At 37.4% G+C, this 22,567-nt stretch overlaps 2 protein-coding genes across 6 annotated transcripts; one reads left to right on the top strand and one right to left on the bottom strand.

Moving 5' to 3' along the window:
• The first annotated feature begins 1,151 nt into the window (after positions 1 to 1,151).
• On the top strand, positions 1,152 to 22,169 carry LOC110374272 (facilitated trehalose transporter Tret1). Of its 5 annotated transcripts, none has more exons than XM_049836254.2 (15): positions 1,152 to 1,324; positions 1,570 to 1,759; positions 13,729 to 13,861; positions 14,069 to 14,173; positions 15,361 to 15,563; positions 16,948 to 17,103; positions 17,385 to 17,468; positions 17,998 to 18,088; positions 18,176 to 18,306; positions 18,430 to 18,639; positions 19,084 to 19,170; positions 19,246 to 19,344; positions 19,965 to 20,110; positions 20,425 to 20,545; positions 20,811 to 22,169. In XM_049836254.2, the coding sequence occupies exons 2-15, from the start codon at positions 1,667 to 1,669 to the stop codon at positions 20,886 to 20,888; spliced, it is 1,737 nt and encodes a 578-aa protein (XP_049692211.2). In that variant the 5' UTR covers positions 1,152 to 1,324; positions 1,570 to 1,666; the 3' UTR covers positions 20,889 to 22,169. The 5 variants fall into 5 exon arrangements, with proteins under 5 accessions (XP_049692211.2, XP_049692209.2, XP_049692215.2 ...); XM_049836252.2 differs by having other exon boundaries at positions 1,539 to 1,759; XM_049836258.2 differs by lacking the exon at positions 1,570 to 1,759 and having other exon boundaries at positions 1,153 to 1,324.
• Positions 4,300 to 12,642, bottom strand: LOC135117448 (uncharacterized). Its single transcript, XM_064036737.1, has 6 exons — positions 12,469 to 12,642; positions 9,964 to 10,248; positions 8,014 to 8,171; positions 5,399 to 5,657; positions 5,009 to 5,110; positions 4,300 to 4,494 (listed from the first exon to the last, which is right to left on the bottom strand). The coding sequence occupies exons 1-6, from the start codon at positions 12,640 to 12,642 to the stop codon at positions 4,345 to 4,347; spliced, it is 1,128 nt and encodes a 375-aa protein (XP_063892807.1). The 3' UTR covers positions 4,300 to 4,344.
• Positions 22,170 to 22,567: the final 398 nt, after the last annotated feature.

Here is a 22,567-nt window from a genome sequence, read left to right as displayed (position 1 = left end):
TAAATTCTTAAGGTCAACTCTATCTCTGTACCAAATTTTATTAAAATCAGTTCAGTGGTTGGTTTAGACGTGAAAGCGTAACAGACAGACAGACAAACTTTCGCATTTATAATATTAAATATAAGTAGGGATAGTTTCCATATCACACTTTGGACCTAAGAACTTGTATTTACTGGATTTAGTTTGGCATGTTATCAATGCGCTGTCATTTATCTGACAGGTACTTCTATAAAGTAAGTATTTATTTAGAGATTGTGTTCACAAGATAAAGTACCAGCCTAATCTACGTCTGTCTGCAAAAGATCATCTTATGATATGGTGAATAATTCGCATGTCTACTACATGTTCCAAAGTACATAAAATTACACGCTAGATAAGGACACCTGGTACTATTGTGCTCACCATACCTAGGTTTTGTCCAGGTCCTATGTGTAAATGCACACCAAAAATGCACTTATCCGATCCGAAAAAGTTATAGGCTCCCTGACAATATCCCCAACGCATATTGGATGCGATTTCCTGGTCTTTTCATATGCCACATAAAATAAATCATGGTTTAAATATTTATTGCAAGCAAGAACCGTCTCCATAAAAGGTAAAGGTAAAGGTGCCCGTCGTGCTTGGTCTTACTTTTTCTCTCTGTGTCCTAGTAGACTTACACTGGTGTTTATGAAATGGTAGGTCTTTTTGATTTTCTTAACTTTCATGATGCTTAGGTAACTATCAAGAAGCTAGTCCATTACATGCGTTGCATGCATCCTATTGACCTCCACGACTGAGTGTTTTTCATACGAACCTTATCACTATTTTAAGGTAGACATTTCAAAAACGATTTCTGAATCCTTAGTAGGTACTGTGACACTTCGTAAGGATTAGGCCACCATCATCTTTCGGACCTTTTTCTCAACTGTTGGGGTCGGCATCCAGTTGCATCTGTGCGGCTGATGCTTTAATGCGTGAGCTGATGTTTTGGAAAATTTCTTACTGTTGGTGGCCTAATCAGAATCAGCCATCAAAGGATTAGGCCACCGACAATAATAAATTCTCCAAAACATCAGAACAGACAACAAAGCGTCGCGCGATTTTGTAAATAGAGACATGCATATAAATAAGGAACTGATAAAGCTTTGACTCATCAAGATCTTGCTCAATGTCAAATAAAGATGATCAGTTGAACTAGGCAGTACGCAGGCTGAAGATTCTTCCTGTGTCTTTGGTCTTTCTTACATACATACTTACTAGCCAGCCTACAGTTTGAAATGGTGGGTGAAGACACTTATGAATATTGCTGTATTCGCCTGTACGGCCGTGTGAAAAACTAAGTGTGAGTAACTACTAACAAATAAGATTTTTTTGTGTTAATATTTGGTTAATACTCTGAAATTATGCCAACAAAGTATGAGAATGGTTGCGATTGAGCATATTAAAAAACGATGAACTTTAAGAAGTTGGTATAAACAGTACTGGTACAGTTATTATGTCACGGAATGGTAGTATATCCGTGTTTAGATGAACACGTTTAACATGTTTGAGGTCAGAATAACAAAAACAATGGTTTGATGGTGGAAGCGCACGCGCCGGTGCCTCTTACCGGAGTGCCGCGAGAGGTGCCTTGACACGGTCGTGGTAGTGGTGGCAAGTGGCCAGTGAGTCGTGCGGCCTGCGGATGCAAGCTCAGTGTGGCGTCTACCCTGCCGAGTGCTGCAGCCGCCGCGAACCGCAACATAGTCAGCAAACGTCGATAGTGAACAACATTCAAGTAAGTGCTATTTTCCTATGCCGACTTGACACTTCATTGTGAACTTGAATTAAGTTGCTCAGCGCCGTGCCTATTTGCGACTATGTTTTTGTACAGCCGAATAGAAAACGCATTAATAACCCTATAATTCTCGTGTGTTCTATGATTTGAAACGACTTTATTATTGCGAAAATATACGGTCTTAGTATAGTTTTATGTAAACAGCTGTATGTTATGTTTTCAATCGCTTACTCGTGGTATTCAGTCTCTATTCAATAGTACCCTATTAATGTTTTGTGCGTGTACAACACAAAATTAGATTATAACTTACGTTCTTTAACATAGTCATTAAACCACATGTGCCTACTTATTTGTTTACTTTTTAAAGAAATCATCTGCCTATGTCAAATTAATAGTTTAGTCAAATTAGTAATTAACACAATAATTCCACTCCAAAATAAAAGGTTCTTGAGTAGGTAGTCATACATGGTAATTATAATAGTTAATTGCTTATTTAATATTGATCGAGTAAAATAAGAATTCGTTGCTTAAATAAATTATACTAAAAGATCATGTAGTTGCGGCAAACTTTATAAGAGGGTAGCTGAATAACTAATGTGTAATTTTTTACCCGTACTTACTAATGTTAATAACTTTAATTTTTGTCTGTTTCCTGAGTACTTATGTGAGTTTTTAAATCGCCCTGAAGAAGCGAAGAAGCCCAGTCAAAGAAGCGTATTCTTTGACTTATTGCTCGACCTGATATTAATTATATTTTGATAGGCTTGATAACTTTTAAGAATAGATAGGATCTTACTTTCTGAAAAATAAAACATTGCATATTTGTTATATTACATTAACGTTTTTATGAAACTAGGTACATGATAAAAAAAAAACTTACGACATGACTGAAATCCATATCCAATATACATATACAAAATCACATTAAATTGGGAGCCGACTCCAACATACTTGGGAAAAGGCTAGGCGGATGATGACACGAAATGACGATCATGAGTCTTCAAACTCCAGGTTGCATAGTTTTGATGACAAAAACCGACTTTCTTTTATACTACGGAGTGATAAGACACCAATGACTGATTAAAGGTGAAGGAAAACATCTCGAGGAAGCTTGAACTATAAAAAAAAAACTTTGGTATTTATAGATACCTATCCATCGAGTGAGATAGTGGTCAAACGTGTTATAATTAGTAAGAAATGAATAGGTATTTTTAAATATCTGGCATACCTACCTACCATTTCTGTTATGATTTTACCGCATTACCGATAGTAATCTCATTCAAGCGTTTTCTAATTAGTTGCGTTTAATGTAGGTATGTACCTACCACCGCAACTGTAATCAAACTTTATTAACAACTACTTAGCTGTTTTCCCGCGGTGTCACCCGCGTCCCGGGGAACTTCTTCCCGTGCCGGAATAATTATGGCCTATGTTACTCTGGGGCCCGATTCTCCTAAGTTAATAATGTCAAAATCGAATAGAAAACGAATCGCTCGATCGCAATAGCAGTTTTAACCATATCGGGCATTCTGCTACTAATTAAAGACCAATCGTATTCGATTGACATTTGATTGGTGTGCGATTGGTCTGCTATTTTGGTGATTTTGGTCTATCATTTTGCAATCGTAAATCATTTGCAGACAAAACGATTCATTATTGAATGACAGAAAAGGATAAAAACGTTTATTTCAAAGAAAAAATAGCGGAATGCCACATACGCTTCAATCGCAATCGAGTCGGGATTGGATCTTAGTCGAATCGAGTCGAACGTGAATCGTATGGCGCTTAAGTAACATTAGGAGAATCGGGCCCCCTGGAATAGTGTAGCTTTCCAACTGTGAAAGATTTTTTCAGATCGGTTCAGTAATTTTGGAGACATTACATATAGGTAGGTAGGTAGGCATAGTAGTTTTTGTAAAAGAGAAATAAACACACACCTACATAGAGTCGCATTTCATAATATGATTATAAAACAAACGTAAATTGGATTTCCTTCCTTTAAATTAGGTCGAGCAGGTCAGCAAACGTGATTCTTTTTGTAATAACTTATCACGACCGCTTTATAATAAAAACAAAAGAAATATGTATGACGTACCTAATTATTGCAGTTGCATTTAATTTATTATTAATTTATTTTATACTCATTTATTGGGCATATGGACAGCGTATAGCTGTCGCATTTGTAGAATTAGGAGAGCTATGTAGTAGGTATTTGGGGAAAGCTGAAAACTTATCCTATACCTAGGTACCCAAAATTTGTTGCCCGTTCTAAGACTGTTGTTTTTACACAAACCTTATGTTATTGTCAGTAAAAACCACACATGATATGGGAAGGAAGAGTGTAGCTTTCAAACAATGAAATAATTTTTCGAATGGGCTCTGTAGTTTCGAAGCCTTTTTTACAAATAAACAAACAAAAGAAAATCCTATTTATTATATTAGTGTAGTTAGATAATCCCTCTGACTAGCCATACAGCAATATTACCTAACAGAAAAAAGGCCTTTTCGAAAAAAAGAAACTAAAGCGAATGAAATAAATAATTCAAAAAAGTTGTATATATTTTTCAAATAGGTTTTATGTTTAATTAGATATTTTCTTTTTGGTCATCCTTGGTTTCTGTGCCAGTAAGAGAGGCGCGCAACTTTTTCCCTTTACTAGCGACGAAGCGAAGAGTACTTTGAAGTTTAGAAGTGACATTCTTCACCGTGGACTTCCTCATGAAACTATGTTGGTCCTGTAATTGAAATTTGTTATAAGTACCTAGGTACATGTTTGTAAAGAACAAGCTCCCGTCAACGGTGTTATGCCTGTCCCGCCAACCTAATTAAGTACTCAACAATAACTTCGGTACCTTGCCAAATATCTCTTGTACCTATGTAGACATTATTTACTTATATGATGTAGAAAGTCTAGGTAGGCAGAGTTGCACACCTTAGCAGCATTAAGTATTGTCTTATCGTAAGGGTCGGACGCTCGGTTGCACCATTTAATTATATAAAAAAAACCATAACCAGCCGTCAAGTCGCTGATTGTCGCCGATTTATACAGCTGGTTATGGTTTGGTAATCGTCACATATCCAACCTAGCCTAAAGAATGGTTATCAAAAGCAAAGAGAAACTACTTATACTGTAGCTTTGCTTTTTTCCGTTTACTACTAATTGATTGCCTTGGAGCTTAGGAGCCCGTTTGTAGAATACCCAGTGTGTCGAAAAGGTTTGGGATCCTCGAGAAAACGCGTAGAACTCACGTCTATTGAGAGGCTTGGCGAGTGCCCCTCTGTTTGCGACGTTGACGCAGGATGCATTTCTATGGCTTCCGATTGTTGGCTTGACGATGTGCTGGAAAACACCTGTAATAAGGCCACGATTAATTCATCCGGCTTAGAGTCGTGTAACACAAATGCAGATGTATCGGAAGCACCATCGGATGCCCTCGAGCCGTCGGACGATATTGCTTAGCAAGTGTGCTGTTCGTGCATTTAAATCGTGTATGTAATATAAAAATGCCTGCCTGAAGCTATTAAACATGTGGCAGAATTGGGACAACTTTGCTGTCGGCTAACGTCGGTCAGGTCGGATAATGTGAAAGTCTCTTACACCTAAAACTTTGTTAAAACAAAAATGTAAGCTATTCTTACCGGTATAAGCGACGTACGTCTAGTTTTCTCCATCTTCGGCGCTGCTTGTCCAGATACTTTGAAAAGAGGATCGATATTCAGTCTATTGTCCTCGTTAGCGTTGAATATGAAGAAGGAATGGGTTGGCGGAGGGAGGCATCGCAAGATAATGTGTCCGCCAGCCATAAGAGCACAGAAGAGTGCACCCACCACGGCAATGACTGGCGCGTAGCCCAAGTATTCTATGGGAAGACTGCATTCCGATTTCCGTTCATCAAACCTTAGAACAAACAACATATTTTTATGTTAACAATACAATATACGGGGGTGGGTCGTACCTAATCACAAAGAAGCAGCTAGCGCAAATACAGAATTTTCTTTGACCTGAGAGAATATCATAAAGTATATGTGATAGATAGGATTTAACGTAGGTACGATACGACACACCCGATATAACTAGGGCCCGTAGCGCCGTAGCTATTGTTATTATTATGTTTATACGGAAGACACAGCTATTAGTTGCAAGTTGTTGAAACAGGAAGCAAAACCTAGCGTTCCATTGCAGTTGAACGTAGGAAACACAACTAACTCGTGCATATCACAATGATGGTTACATTTTCACCCATAGTAAAGTAATATCTAAACACGTTTTATGTAGGTAGATAATAAACGGCATGTTAAACTGGTAACTTGGAGGAAAGACCCTTGATAAAATATTATAATAGGTAGTAGACTAGTCGAGTTATGAATCGGTACTGTAGAGAAACTAAATACTTTTAATATGAAATTGTTGGATCTTGATAAGCCCCCAATAAAGCTACAATGGCAGTTACCTTCAAATAAACCATGTTAACGTTACTGTTCGTCACTGTCATTGCATTTAGATCTGATTGCAGTAGGTAGGTACATTCACAGATTTCATTCATTCACAAGGTTAGCTACGTTTAATGGTTTTGTCTAATGATGATGATGGGCTCCTCCTAGCCGATTGTCAGCTACGGCGGCTGTTCTCATATAAGGAAATTAAACAGCTGCGCAAGACATAATGTGCTCAAACATTTTCGCGAACACAGGTGCACTCTCATATTCCGATGAGATGAAAATCATGATGATGATCAGGCGCAGGCAGAGGCACCAGGCTCAAAGCTACTTAGTGAAAGTTACTAAAACCCACAAAGCGATTTGAGCCCGTCCCGGGAATCGAACTCGAGACCTAGTGATCAGCAGTTGAGCTGTGTGACAACTAGACGAACAGGGCAGTTCTGATCTAATACAAAGCAAATGAGAAAGATCTGACTGATTTCTTCAAGGGGGCTTCGGACCTACTGAACTAATTTTAATATTTTTTTACTGTTATCTGACCATGTTTTATGTTGTATCCTCGGGACGGAGTTGAAGCGTAAACCAGCTAGTAGAGACTTTGTATTATATGAAATGAAAGCAAGCTGTTACGATTGCTACGAGCGACGTTGGTAACACATAATGGCTTTGGCACATATCGTTATTGAATGATAGTCCAATTGTCGCTGCGGTCATCACAGCTAGCTACCACCCAGGCCATATTTATTACCAATGGGTTAATATTTTAGTTTAGTGAGCCGCAATTAGTGGTACCTACGCGTACCGTAAAGGTACTTATGCGAGACTGCACAAAGCGCAGATAATAAATCCTTAAAAAATTCGCCTGCATCAGAAATCTCAACTAGTGAAAGACAGAAATTAATTGAACAATCACAATTGAGCTGTTCTATGGTAAACTCGCGCTATGTATTAAGAGGACGAATTGGAATTTTTGGCGCCAAGGATGTCAATTTTTCTCAGTTAATACAAAACGGATCAAAATACAACTTGGTTACCTGAAAGTTCATGATATAAACCTTATTTTGTTAGTTGTAGAAACATGATTAGGTAACTTTTATAACAGAGAAAAATATATCAAACATACCTCTTTTTAAAAAGAGATTCACATATTATGGGCAAACGGGACCGATTAAAGCCTCTTAACTTTTTTAGTAGTTGAGTATATACATACTCTTTAAAATTGTAGTAGGATTTTTTATCAAATTATCATTTCTAAATAATAAAATTACAAAACCATTTTGTCGCTTACGACTTTTAGTTATAAGCTAGCGCGCGTATTGTTATCCTCGCCCCGCTCAGACGCTCCGACCCCTTTTGGCGCCTTAGATGCGCGTGCCGGTTATGGAATTATTGTTGACCACTTCCTCGCCTTAAGTCAACCAATTAACGTTTCTGTAATAAGGTGTGACTCCACAAGTTAGAGGTGTCGCGTAGAAAAACATTTATTGGGAACTGCTGTTATTTGGACCCAAGTTCTCGTTTTTTACGCTAAAGTGGTCACAAAACCAGTAACTTGATCTTCTTCTTCTTTCTCCTGCCCTGTTCCCAATTTTTCTTGGGGTCGGCGCAATATGTCATTTTCTTCCATTTTCCCCTGTCACTCGTCATACTGACACTCACTCCCTTCGTATTCATATCATCTTTCAGGCAATCCATCCATCTTTTCTTAGGTCTTCCTCTTCCTCTCCATCCATCTACATCCATACTTAGCACACACTTAACTTGTTAAAACCAGTAACTTTATAAATTACCTTTATGTATGTATGTAAACTAACCAATCCGAGACTCCACAGTTCTTGATGCCATCACACACAACTCCGCTAGTGAAACAGAAATCTTGTCTATCAATCACACAAAGAGTTTCGTTTCGCGAGTTGCATTTTGTTGGCGGTTCTAGCCGAGCAGAGGTTGCAGTCACTTGGTACAAGTCAGCCTGCAACCAATCATTTCTTTTTTAAATCAATGTCATTTCGATAAAATCGAGACGAAATAAGCATGAGGAGTTAACTATTGCTCTGTCTGTGATTGTGAATCTTAATTAGGTAAGGAAGATTAAACACTTGGTGAAAATAATAAAAAGGTTTCTGCCTTAGTGTACCTAATACCTAAACGATTTATTTAAATTATTTTATCTATTTACTAGCCGTTTTCCCGCTTCCCGTGGGAGCTACTGCAGTTACTCGCATATAATATAGCTTTCTAATGATGAAAGAATATTTAAAATCAGTCCAGTAGTTTTTGAGTTTATCCATTACAACCAAACAAACAAAGTTTTCCTCCTTATAATATAAGTATAGATTTATAAAAAGGTTTTATTCCTTTCATTTAAAGGTACTTATTTGTAGTTGTACTTTTATCGTTACGGCATTTTTCGTTTTGTTATTGTTATGACTGGTGCTGGACATGGTCATCCGACTGAAGGTTATTTCTACGCTTTATTAGACACGAGGGAAATTTATTTGAACAACAGATCGAATAAGTTGCGGAATTGTTAAATAATAATTGAGTTACTTTCCAAATAAAAGAATACAATAATATGTATCATTTTCGCAGTCTTCATGTCCGAAGTCGATGTTTTAATAGATACATTTAAGCGAAATTTATTTAAATAAGAATATTGACACTATATTTTCAAACTTAAACTAGGTACATTACTAAAAATAAAATACAAAACATAAAAGCATTTCATAGATTGAAATGGTAAAAAAAAATTGTAAACACAATCTAACCTCGTTGGAAGCCTTTACTGGGTAGGTATTTACTACGTCACGCAGTGTTGGTGAATGTCCAATAAAAGCACATGACTATCGTTTGACTGAACAAACCGGTTTAAAATTCAATAAGAGAAACTTTTTACGCAAATCCGAATTTATGAGTTTTAAAATCCAACAAAGTGATTACAAAATAAGTACACTGGTGATAAAACAGTCAAAATTACGCAGTAAGAGTATCAAGATCTTACTAGTTTTGAATATTACGTAACTGCAATGTACCATGTTTGCGAAAACATACTCAGAACTGTGGCATATTATTTAGTTACCCAGTGACAACTGCAACTGCCGCGTTGGTCTATCGATCATAAAATTAAGCAACGTTCAGCGCGGTAGGTCCGTAGATGGGTGACCACGTATGTAATACTAGCTCCTCCGTGTTTGGGAAGGCGCTATTAAGGGGCTGATTGTCATTTACATCTTCAGTCGTCGTTCGTTCGTTGGTCTTTCGTCAGCAGTCAGCCAAAAAGTCCAATAACCTTCAACTGTACTGGGTAACTGTGTTGAAGAGGTCAAATGGGCAGAGGTTCCATTTAGCAGTCTAGTACTCAGCTGATCCCAACATTAGTAGTACATTAGTAGAGAAAGGACAGGCCGACCTATTTATGATCGTTGTATAAATACTATCCAAAATTCTAGAGGATAACGATCCTGAAGAATGTGATGTACATCTATACTAGGTACTATTATAAAGAGGAAAAATATATTTTGTGTGTTTGGATAAACTCAAAAAATTCTGGACCGATTTCTTTTTTCAAAATTATATTATAAAGCAACACCAACAACACTCTTCCGGAGAAATATATGCTAAATTTATCCCGGTGCGGGCAATAGTTCTCACGGAATGAGGGTGAAGCCGCGGGAAATCGGCCAGTGTTGAATAAAATATCGGTTTGTTTAGTTTGCTGCAAACATTGTCCTTTGCTGCAAAACATGTAACTAGTAGAAACTTACACTGATGTCCGAATTGATGCTGCTATTGCTTAAAAATCTAAAACGTATTCTCCCTCTTACGGTGATTACGAAATATGGAGAATACAGATCTCTGGTGCCTATCAGGTCGCAAATTCGCAGGCATTTCTTCTGTTTAATGACGTTGAATGCATCTGCATTGGCGTGACAGTTGGTAGAAATGCTTGTGGGGAACTTGATCACCACGACCAGGTAAATGTCCAGTTCAGACTGCGTCACTATGTCCACGTTGCATGCGTAATCTTTCTCGTTTATAGTGCGAAATACCTGGAAAAGCCGAATGTGTTATTTCTGTGATGAAGTGGTATGGCGGGAACCATGGTTATGAAAACTTTTTACGAAAAAGTCGCCCTCCAAAAAAGTGAAAATAGTTATTGTATAAACTTTATCCCGAACAGTTCTGCTCCACTACTATGCTTGCTTGTAGTTGCTTGAGAGAGCACTGATTAAAAACCTAATTTTTCTGGATTGGTAAAAAATAATAAGGTACATTTATTAACCCGGAAGACGCTGGATGCAGGTCGCTTCCAACAGGTATCTGTGGAGATCTAAGGGGGAGGCCTATGTTCAGCAGTGGACGTCCTATGGTTGAGATGATGATGATGATGATGATTAACCCATTGTGACGAAACTTTGTTTGATTCTTTTAAGAACCTTTTTGGTGCTTAACCTTAATGGCGAAGTTGCACCGGAACACAGCCCTACCCGCGATGTACAATAATCAGTTAAAAATAAATTGAATGGTTAAGAAGTGTTAGACTATATAAAAAACATTACATTATGCTCCAATCGGGTAAAAATATTTCTATACTATAAAAAACCGGCCAAATGCGAGTCGGACTCGCGCACGAAGGGTTCCGTACTTATAAAACGTCCCATACAAATTCAATATTCTGTGCTTGTTGCCGCTATCGATATCGAGCAAAAAGAATTTTACCCTTTGGGTACGGATCCTTAAAAATGTACCCAATTATACAATACAGTAAGTGAGCTAATGAATTCTAAGTTGAGATAAATTAGTTTTCTTACTTATATGAATTGAATGGTGTGCACTGTGCAACGAGGTAGGTATATAAAAACAGGCAAGACGACTAGCAAAAAGTTGCTTTGTCAGTAATAAAATAAATGCATTTTAATTTATATGATAAAAAATACTCAATTTACATAAATATCTGCGATATTCTTTTATTTTTAACATAACTTAGTGTTAGACATGACTTCCTAATGAGATCTTTTTTTACAAAATGTTAGGTTAGGTTAGTTATCGATGTTTTTTATTTAGAGTGCATTGTATTGTATACCTAAGTGATGTAAAACTGATGTCTTTCGTCGAATGTCGAAGAAATGTCGAATCCTTTATTTCTCTTTATTTTGTTCACTAACGAACTACCGTACCGTACGTACCTACCTACATTGTAGGTACGAGTGGAAGTCGTCCTTCTTCTTCTGAAACTACGATTTCAGCTTATCATCACTACATAATACCTACCTATAAAACAAAGTCCCTTCTTCTTCCCAGCAAAAACACATAGGAAGTGGGGAAGGGCGTGCGTTTTGGGGCTGTCTTTTGTTAATTCCACCTTCAAAAAGTGCTGATTTTCAGCCTATTTTGAATAAATTACTTTTTATCTTTTAGTCGCTTTATCTGGCCCTATATCCTTGTATACGTTTAAATCTTTAAGACTAGGCAATTTTCTTAGATAGAATGATTGAAGAAGGATGATATGCATTGCATGCTAGCATTGCACCCGTGCGAAGCTGGGATGGGTCCCCAGTTTACGATAATCAGCTGTACCTATTCCTTTAACGCATCTTTATAGTGAAAATTATAACCTTCAGAGAGAACAAATAACATTTTATAGCTTTCAAAACCAAAATCTACCAATCCAGCTGATATTAAATAAAAAAGAAAACAGTCATAAGGAAATGTTAAATGAATTACTCAAACGTGTTGATAGTTTAGTAACAATAGCTTTATCTTCTGCCGTCAAAAACCACATGATTTTTCTAAAATATTTTATTGTTTTGTTTATTACCCATGTTTATTTATACTCATGTATTTATGTAGGTAATCAAATACAAAATTGTGAATAAAATAAGAATGGACATTGCAAAATTATATTGGCTGTTCTGGTGTAGGGCAGATTTTTCTAAGGCAGATCATCATCATCCTCCGAGCCTTGTCCCAAACTATGTTGGGGTCGGCTTCCAATCTAACCGGATTCAGCTGAGTACCAGTGCTTTACAAGAAGTGACTGGCTATCTGACGTCCTTAACCCAGTTACCCGGGCAACTGGGTACCCATTTTTCTAAGGCAGATAAATCAGCATTTTTTTAACGCCAACAATACGAGTATCAACGCCAACAATGTCAACGATCCAAAACCATCCCTTCCCCGTGTTTTTGCTTGTAACAAACCGCATAATAAAAGAACATATGAAGACTTTTATAGGATACCACTACCTAAATTATGGATGTTTGACGTACCATAGTGATAGTGTCCGACATTCCCATACCGAATGACAAGTCATAGCGCAGTCGTCCTGAGAAGGCACATTCATTACTCACGTCTATGGGCCTGTACAGAAGGAGCAAACCATGTTTCCCCCCATTGACGACGGAAAATAAATATATTATTACGATTTTTACGGGATGCACCATTTTGTTTGACATTACAAATCTAAGTGGCTATGGTACTGATAATTTTTTGTAACTGTTCTTTGCTGATTCCGAACGCAATTGAATGCATAGAACATAGGTCAATCTATACTAATACTATAAAGAGGAAAACTTTGTTTGTTTGTTTGGTTGTAATGGATAAACTTGCTCCGTGCCACAGCGGCTCAAAAGTCGCAGGGATTTTTACAAGATCGTTGCTCCTGTCGATGGTGAGGCCTCTCTAGCCAGACGGGAACTTTGGCGGTCGAGGATTTCACTGCCCACTTGGAAAGACTCCCTCCTGGACACGATCTCCCGAGAAGAGTTTGGCAGTCCTTAAACAGACTCCGAACGCAGGTCGGCCGAAGCAAAGACAATCGGTCCAGGTGGGGTTTCACGGGCGGGACGGACCTTGGGTGCGAGTGCGGGGCTGCTATGCAGACCATGTCCCACCTCATCACATGTCCACTGTGCCCTGAAACTTGCTCGCGGCAGGACCTCATGAGTGCATCCGGCCGTGCTCTCGCTGTGGCGGCATATTGGGCTGACAAAGTGTAGTCTCACTATAAGACATGTCATCGACACAAAAGAAGAATGGATAAACTCAAAAACCACTGGACCGATTTTAAATATTCTTTCACCATTAGAAAGCTATATTATCTGCGAGTAACATAAGCTATATTTTATCCCGGTGCGGGCAGTAGCTCCCATGTGACGCGGGTGAAACCGCGGGAAAGCGGCTCGTGCATCCATAAAACAAAACTTTTTGATCCGTATACCCCTGTCTATTCTATTTTTAAATGTGTTGTATATTCAGCGATTTCTTATTTTTTTTATTACGTACCTATGCCTGTACCTACTGGGGAGGTTCAAAATAAAATCTGATAAAATTGGTAAAGTACAAGCTGTATGGTATTAGGAGATACTTACTAGGAGTATTAATTTTAAGATTTCCATAACGAGGGCAATGAACATAGTAAGACAATTTATCTCAAGATGATGAGACACCTTATCTTTCTTTGTCTTTTATTTATGTTGAATGCAAATATGTAAATAGGAAGTTAATTGATAAATGTATATTTGCTTCAGATGTCACGTGAAAAAGCAACAGTGTTTGTCGATGCAGAACCAAAGATAGGAGATGATTATACATACAAGAAAGATCTCCGGACCGCCTTACCACAGTTTCTAGCTGTAAGTGCTAAAAACCTGCTTCTTTTAGGTAAGAAAATATAACACATATATTTATATACATAAGTATTTTATTAATTTTGTTTATTCACGTTATCCCATATAATTACTTCCCGCACCAGGATTAAAAGCCTATGTTTTTTGATAGGCTCTAGACTATCTGTTTCGTATATACGAATATCGGCTTTGGCGTTACAGACTGACAGAGTTTAATCTAACAATTCTTTACCATTTCCAGGATATGGAATGACACTTGGATTCTCCACAATTCTCATGCCAGCCGTACAAAACCCTAAAGATGGCGAAATATTACACTTGAACAAGTCAGAAATTTCATGGATAAGTAAGTGTGACCTATTATTATCTGAATACCTCTCTTGATGGACCATTGATTATGCAAGGACGTTGACTGCGTCTCTGTCCTCTGTCCTTAATTTTATACAACAATAAACAATACGTGTTTATGCGAGACAAAGTACCTTGCACCAAGTTTTTGCAATGGACGTAAATACTGGATTATGTAACTTACGTGATATGGACTTGGTAGTTGGTACAGCAGTCGTCAACTAATATTGACCGCTTTAGGCTGTGTTCAAAACTTCAAACCAATCGGACTATTAGCCGCCGAATTTGAGCCAACGTTACGCAGTTTATGGTATAAATTTCCGTCCCATACAAATTACAAATTCACTCTTTCGTTCACATCCCACCGACGATAGTTATATAGGGTCCGTTCACACAGACCGGCTCAGAGAGTCAGTGGGCGAGAGCATGCATTCGAAGCCTAATGTTTGTGTGAACCGAGCTGGTCTGTTTGAACGGACCCTTATTCGTAATATGCATAGACGCGGACATTCGGTGGCTGACAGTCAGTTTGGTTTGAACGCAGCCTAAAAGTCACTCTCATGCAGTTTCGCAGACGTATATTGTTCTTGCATTTTGACAATCGTGTTGTCAGTACTTAAGGCAAGCCAAATCTTAATTATCAGATCTTTTGTTATTCAATGTTTCTGATTATTAACGCTATGGAACATTCGGCGAGCGTTCTTGCTACTGACCTTCCTAAGACCTCAAAGGATTTCTTCAACTGCGTTAAAATATGAGCTTCTCATAACAGAATCAATATGTAAATACAATACCTACTAATACTTTGTAAGATCACCATTTACAAAGATAATGAATTCCGGAATACGTATTTTTAGAACAGTTTCTAGATGACTTGCCCAGACTCACCGCACTGGGCGTGTTAGTGAGCGCAGTGCAACTAGGTATCCAATACAAAAATAATGGCTTAATTTCGGCCCAGGCAGCTGTTCTCAGCGAACTGCGCAGGACATATTATAGTGCACAAGCATTTGCGCAGACACAAGTGCACTCACGATTCTTTCACTCTCGTAGCCTGATGGGACGGCCATCTGACACGACCGCAGAGAGATCAGGCGCAGGACCGACATTAACGTGCTTTCCGATGCAAGGGTGTATCTATCACCAATTAATTCTCAAATAACTAAAAATGACTCCTGTTTGCAGGTTCTATCAACCTAATTGTGGTGCCAGTTGGATGCGCCTTATCAGGAGTAGTGACGTCACCAATCGGCAGACGGAGAGCAATGCAAATGGTTAACGTCCCTTTTTTCATAGCCTGGTTGATATTTCACTATTCAACAACTACGGGGCACTTATACGGAGCACTGTTCTTGACGGGATTGGCAGGCGGCCTGTTGGAAGCACCCGTAAGTAACTATAATTAATTGACTTTTGTTTTTTTAATTGGGTTACGGAGATCAGATAGACAATTGCTTCTTATAAAGCTCTGGTACAAGCTGTGTCCCGATTGGAAGCCGATCGCAGTAGTAGGTGGCGCCCAGGCCGATAGACAGCGCAGGACATGTAGGTAATAATGCCTTTGCGCAGACAGGTGCACCCTCAGCTCCTTCACTCTCATAGCTCAAAGGGACGGCAATCCATCTAGCTTAGGCAAATATGTCTAAACTTATTCAGATTTTTTTGCAATAATAATCCAAAATTATGAAAAAAAAAGTTATTAACGATTTTTTTTATCCGACATAACTGCAGGGAGATCAGGCACATTACAGACATACGTATATAGTTCACAAAAGACTAGGCAAATAATAAATTATAATAGCTCGATCCTACTGTCCTTGCTGGGTGCAGCCGAGTATGATTTCCTCATGTGACGAAGCTGCAGGGTCAAGCAAGCAACAGAGGGCTTCTCCGACACAGAATAACTTACATTACGTACTTAAGTACCCACTTTTATTAAAATTATAATAAGGCTAGATTTAATTAAAACAGCAGACACGTAGTAAGACAAGTAGGTTAAAATATTGTTATTTTCAATATATTACCCATTTAATTGTTTAACATTGAAGAGTAAACTCGACCCATATTAACGTCGACACAAATATAATTAATATTGTAGCAATAAATTTAGTTTATCTGTTCATTGTAATTGATTTAAATGGCTTCCCTTGGCCTCATGTACCACTTTCTTTTCTCATCAGATTTATAGCAGAAGAATTTATTATCTAGGTACATTAATTGGGTAGGTAATCGATTTTGGTTACGTAGTTGCAACGGACTGCCTGGTTTCTTAATGCCAACCATGTGTACAACAAACACTTTGAATATTAAATTAGTTTATGGAACGAACAATAATTTATGGAAAAATAACATACTGTTCCTGACTTTCAAAAGCAGTAGTCTTGGTTGTACCCTTTTACCAACTACTAAATTTGTCTTAATTTCTGGTAGTTATTATTTTTATCCTGTGTCTAGAGTCTAGGATGGTATTTCAACAATCAATTAGGTACCTACATAAGAAAAGAGATCAACTAGAGTTCCTCGCCGGTTCTTCTCCATAAGACCCACTCTTTGGAACCGTGCACCTAGCTATTGACGTTTCTTAAGCACCTGTAGAAGGTCTATGAATAGAATAGATTTATTTTTGCAAATGCGGGCATACACAAGCTCAGCCTAATCCTAATCACAATATCGTTATTTAAGTTATACATAGACGAGATCAATTTAATTATTACTAATACAATACATTTTTCATTTAAAACCCATTGACTTTGACTTTGAATGTTTTTGCAGGTTCTGACATACGTGGCGGAAATCACGCAGCCTCACCTGCGGGGAGCCCTGACTGCCACCAGCTCGCTTTGTATCATCCTCGGCGTGTTCACGCAGTTTCTCTTCGGGATATTCATGTACTGGAGAACGGTGGCTTTGGTCAACATCGCTTTTACGGTTTGCAATCATTTCTTTTTTTTTTGGGTGAATAATCACTGTTTAGTAATCTGTGCATGAGTCAAGAACTTAGACCAGATCTTGTAACATTTTTTGTTTTTTAGTACGATATAAATTATGTTCTTTAAATGTTACCTTAGTGATGGCGGAAAGCTATCCGAGAAACATAATTATGAATGACATAAAAATGTTACTGGATTTTGTATGCAAATCATTTTATCATCACATTCCTCTTACGTAGAGTCACTTCATTGAGATAATTCGTGTTTTTGTCTCAAAAGGTGCTTGCAGTAATCGCGCTTTGCTTCGTGCCGGAGTCTCCACATTGGCTGGTGTCGAAGAAACGACACGACGATGCCAGGAAGGTACGAAACATAAACTTTATAAAACACCTTTCAAAACTTGTACTTGTCTTTAAAAATTAAAACTTTTTATACAACAATTTTTATAAAACCGTCTATAAAAGAATATTAATTAGGCGTCGAAGTAGTCCTCCTCATCGGTCCTCTCAAAACTTGCCCAGAAGATTGGCTGTATTGCCACTTTGTATAGCCCTCTGGTCACGTGAAGCGTCGACAATCCTTTTCGTAATAAACGAAAAGGATAGGTACCTACTAATAAAGTACCTTTGTGCAATTGACAAATCATTTGTAAGAATAGCAATTTAAATATTCGCCTCACGCCTGGATGCTAAATAAAGTTAGATTGTTAAACTCGGTTTGAACGAAAGTCGAAACTTTCTAATGTGCAATTTACCAGGAACGACACCCAGCATTCAAAGTTCTTGATTTAAGTCTACCACAACCCTTAATAAGATGAAATAAGAAGTAGTTCGTAGGTATATAGGTAAGTAAGTAATTTTGATAAATGCAATTCAGTTCATTCTTTTTTTAGAGCTTGCAATGGCTTCGTGGTTGGACAACCCCTAACTCTGTGGAAAATGAACTACGAGATATTCAGGCTTTATTTAAAAGAGAAAAGAAAGGTAAAGAATCCAGTCTTCCTATTTTACTGTTTAAGAATTTAATTGCAACACTCAGCTTCTTATTAAACACATGGTTTTCTTTTCCAGATCTCATTGAAGTTGATGAAACGATGTCTGAAAAAATGTCGCATTACCTAAAAAGAAGCTTCCTCTTGCCATTCTTTTTGGTGACTTTCAGCTTCTTTGTGGGCAATTTTAGTGGCATGACTACTTTGCAGGTAAATAAGAAAGGTAGCACATTGGATTGGATAATGTAGTTAGAGTGGTTAAAAATCATCTCAAATATCGTCTATAATCAAAATTAAAGTCACGGTTTATAAATGATCAATTTAACATTTCAGACGTACGCGGTAATGATATTCCAGATTCTAAAGGCGCCTATAGACAAATACTACGCAACACTAATAATCGGCGTGCTGCAAATAGTTGGAGCCGGCACGTGCGTGTTGCTGGTGCATTACACTGGGAAACGACCCCTCACGCTGTTCTCCACTGCGGGGGCTGGGGTGTGCTGCATCCTTGTAGCAAGTTACGATATATATATTAAAATGGTAAAAACGCTACTTTTATGTAAGTAGTATAGTCTATTAATCTACGCCAAAAGTCTCTACATCATAAGGATGTACCTAAATAGCAACTATTGATGGTCTAAAATATGACGTCAATAGAAAGAAGACGAGTGTGTGATGGTGTGATGTGACCGGTGACAGAGACGAATGGACGCGTAAAACATGTTATGGCACTGGCCAGTGTAAAATTAGGGCAGGGCAAGAAGAAAAGCAGAGCAAAACCAGCTGCAATCTGGCAAACTGTGCACCTTGGGAATAATTCACGCAATAAAATTGAGGTGTTTGATGACCTTTTTTAAAAAATAAGGAATCTGCCATTGGTAACACTTGCCTCGCGGCGACTAGTCCAATTAATCCTATCTTACCTACTGTAATTTATTACAGTATATTTTCAGATTTACATAATATTGTTTGATGTTCTTCCAGAACGGTTTTACTACAACGACAGAGTTAAATAATGATACTTTGACGACAAGCATAAACGCCACGTCGGCCGATATTGAAGAGGAAGATGTAAGCTTACTATTAAATAATGTAAAATATATAGGAAATTGACATGAATTTAATTGATTGTTGAAAATGTTTCAGCGAAACCCATACTCTTGGATGCCTATGACGTTGCTGATGCTTTTGGCTCTTCTTGCACACACGGGCTTGAGACTGCTGCCATGGATCCTCATAGGCGAGGTAAACGCAATAATAGCAAATAGTGAACTGATCATTTGTATGGTAACGGGAATTTCCCACTTCCCGAACGTATGTCCCGTTATTTCCAAATTATTCAAAATACTCTAAAAGACAAAACAAAAAATAGTCCTGCATTCTGAAACCTCTCAAAATCATGAGACATCAATTTGAGAAGACCACAAATATGTCTTAACCTATGAATTTGAATTAATGAATACTGTGTTTATTTTGAACAAGCCGTTTTCCCGCGTTTTCACCCGTGACCCGAGGGAACTAACCTGCTGCCCGTACCGAGATAAAATACCTATAGCCTATGTAACTTGGGAAGAGTGTAGCTTTCCAACAGTAAAATAATTTTGTAGTTTCGGAGCCTGTAGGATGTATGACGGGTGAAGAAAAAGTCACGCTAAAAGTATTAAGGAAAGACAATAGTTTAAAAATCTAACAAACATTCTTTCAAAAATTACTAAATAATTCGGACATTTAGTTTGAAGAAAGAAACGTGGAGCGTTTTGCCCAAAAAGAGTGAAGGTTACCTACGCTCCTTGCTGTGTTAGTTTTTTAAACTATTTTTTTTTTCCATTATACTTCTAATACTAATTCTTCTGTTTATTTTCAAGGTCTTCAGCGCCAAGACACGTTCTGGCGGCGCGGGCGTCGCCAGTGCAGTTGGCTACTTATTCGGGTTCCTCTCGAACAAGATGTTCATAAGCATGGTTGATACCTTGTCGATATGGGGCACATATGGCTTGTACGGCATTGTATGGTACTGTATACCCTTGCTTGCATATTAGTAGGTATATTTTATGGTTAGTTTCACCGGTTCCTGATAGTGTCTGATAGCCGACAGTCAGGAACTTGGTATCTGATTGCAATGATTATTGTATTACTAACAAACACTTCACACTATCGGTAACCGTACCGTACCGGTGCAACCGTACCTTAGCCCATTAAATTAATGTACCAAATACAATTGAATAAAAACCTACCTCTTAAATACTCCTACTTATTAAATAAATATTGAACTGTTTGAACTAGCGCAACATTCTAAAAAACAATTAATATTTAATTCTCTTCCAGTTTTGTTGGTGTTATCATATTTTATTTTATTTTGCCCGAAACTGAAGGCAAAAGATTGAATGACATTGAAAGCCATTACGCTGGGAGAACCAAGCTCACAAATAAAGTATATAGATCTAAGGTTTGTATTAATCACTGTTATAAGTCTAGTTTGTACCAAACAAAGAAGCCAAAGCATGCCCTGGGCTGCGGGATCGTCCGAAAGAGTTACCGCGGACGTCGGACTCTTACCGACTACTTAAAATCCACCACTTCCTCACGCTGCAACCAATGACCCCCCTCATTTAATAATTTCCCATCAAAACATGGATCACATAAAGAGTAAACACCACTCACTATTGCATGTAAGTAGTAGGTATAGTAACAATATATTTTTTACTTTCCAGAGAAAACCTCAAAAAGATATGCACGAATTGAAAGGCGCCGTAAATCCAACATTTGAGAGTGATACTTCTAAATTATAGTCGAATTATATTGTGAATGAAGTGACTGTAGCTGCCAGTGATTAATATCTATTATGGACATTGCATAATTTAAGATATTACACCAGTGTCAAATTCATACATAAGTCAAGCAATCTCTTCGTGAAGAATTTCGTTGAAGCAGTATTCCATCGGTTTGAAAAATGTATGAAAATGTACCTATGTCTGTTAGTTAGTAAATAATACAGAAAAAAAATTCCAACAACCCTTTGGTGTGTGTAAGTTTCAACCGATGATTTCCACAATTATCAGTAACGGTCTGTTCCGTGACACGGATGCGTATCAGTCCAAATCTCAGTTGAAAACGCAGCCTGACGATCGACGCGACGGTACTAAAACTTTTCATACAAAAAAATAAATATTCTCCCGTTTTTGGTAAGCTGCCAGTAAATGCTCATTCCATATAATTAATATATTAATTTCCCCTTAAATAATTGTTATTTTCATTTGTAGGTAATTTGAAATATGCCATATTTATAATACTTAATCATTAACTCAATCATATTTAGCGTGAAGTACCTACACATTTCCAACAACAATGAATAAAAAACTGTGATTAATTTATATTGTAATTTTAAGTTTATGAATATGTTACGATTCTTGTGAAAATGTAATCAATAATTACCGAGAATTATCACACTGGTTTTATAGTCTGTTATCACAATAAATTGAGTTCTAATTGTTTATTCCTATTCCTATACCCCATCTGTATGCTTTTTGCATTAGAGACTGTTTGACATTTAGCTCCATATAAATTATGCCTTTTATCTCTAATCGCATAAAAATGCATAGACAGGTTATAAGAATGCACCGTAAGAGTTTCTGGCTCCATGAAGTTCTGGCGTTTTACTCTATAACACTTTTTACTTTTACACTCCCTAATATTAGTATGAAAATTAGTCGACAATAGACTTTAGTTTATAACGAGAAGGATCCCCGTAAACATAAGCATTTTCGATTCTTAATAGGTATGTAATTGTATAGTAATAGGTCCTCGTTCAATCTAAGCTAGACCGGAATTTTAAAGGGATCAAGATTTTTTTTTATTTAGTTCATATCCATCAAAAAGTAATTGTTAATTATTGATAACCAGCCGATAGGTAGGTATACTTCACAATGTTCACCTATTTTACATAAATAAATACCTACCTATGAATAACTTAAGTATAGTAAATAATAACTAAGTTAGGTGCCTATCGTGATCTTTTATAACATAGACAAAATGTTTATACAGGTACAGAAATATAATATTTAAAATCGAAAGATTTGTGTTTGATTAATTGACTTATATATCAAGGAGGGCTGTGACCATTTACGAGTAGTAAAGTAAGATTAAATATAAATAAACCGGCCAAGTGCGAGTCGGACTCGCGCACCGTGGGTTCCGTACAAATCCTGTACAGATAAAAAGTGAGTGAGTCTCGCGCCAACCGTTCAGTTTAGAACAATCATAGTTATGGTAATTTCGTGAGATTCAAAATAGTTAATATTTTTTATTTTATAATATAACTAAAATAGTAGGCCAGTACCTTGTAAAAGTTATTTTATTAAAGTTATTTATATACAACATTTTATAGTCATCATTCAGAAATTTGATTGAAAATAACTAATTATGTCTTAAAGGTCATTGGGCATATCTGACCCGCTTTGTAAAAAGTGAC

The sequence above is a fragment of the Helicoverpa armigera genome, chromosome 1 (assembly GCF_030705265.1).
Source record: "Helicoverpa armigera isolate CAAS_96S chromosome 1, ASM3070526v1, whole genome shotgun sequence".
In the NCBI taxonomy this organism is placed as follows: domain Eukaryota; kingdom Metazoa; phylum Arthropoda; class Insecta; order Lepidoptera; family Noctuidae; genus Helicoverpa; species Helicoverpa armigera.
This window is presented reverse-complemented; position numbering and strand designations above follow the sequence as displayed.

Bases quoted from the DNA above. Each gene is read 5' to 3' on its own strand.
- LOC135117448 (XM_064036737.1), bottom strand. From the start codon at position 12,642: ATGGTGCATCCCGTAAAAATCGTAATAATATATTTATTTTCCGTCGTC. The intron at 8,172-9,963 runs GTAAGTTTCTAC...GATTGGTTGCAG, and splicing joins GCATCAATTCGGACATCAGT to GCTGACTTGTACCAAGTGAC. The intron at 5,658-8,013 runs GTTAGTTTACAT...GTTTGTTCTAAG, and splicing joins AACTGTGGAGTCTCGGATTG to GTTTGATGAACGGAAATCGG.
- LOC110374272 (XM_049836254.2), top strand. From the start codon at position 1,667: ATGCAAGCTCAGTGTGGCGTCTACCCTGCCGAGTGCTGCAGCCGCCGC. The intron at 17,469-17,997 runs GTACGAAACATA...TTCTTTTTTTAG, and splicing joins GACACGACGATGCCAGGAAG to AGCTTGCAATGGCTTCGTGG. The intron at 18,307-18,429 runs GTAAATAAGAAA...TTAACATTTCAG, and splicing joins GTGGCATGACTACTTTGCAG to ACGTACGCGGTAATGATATT.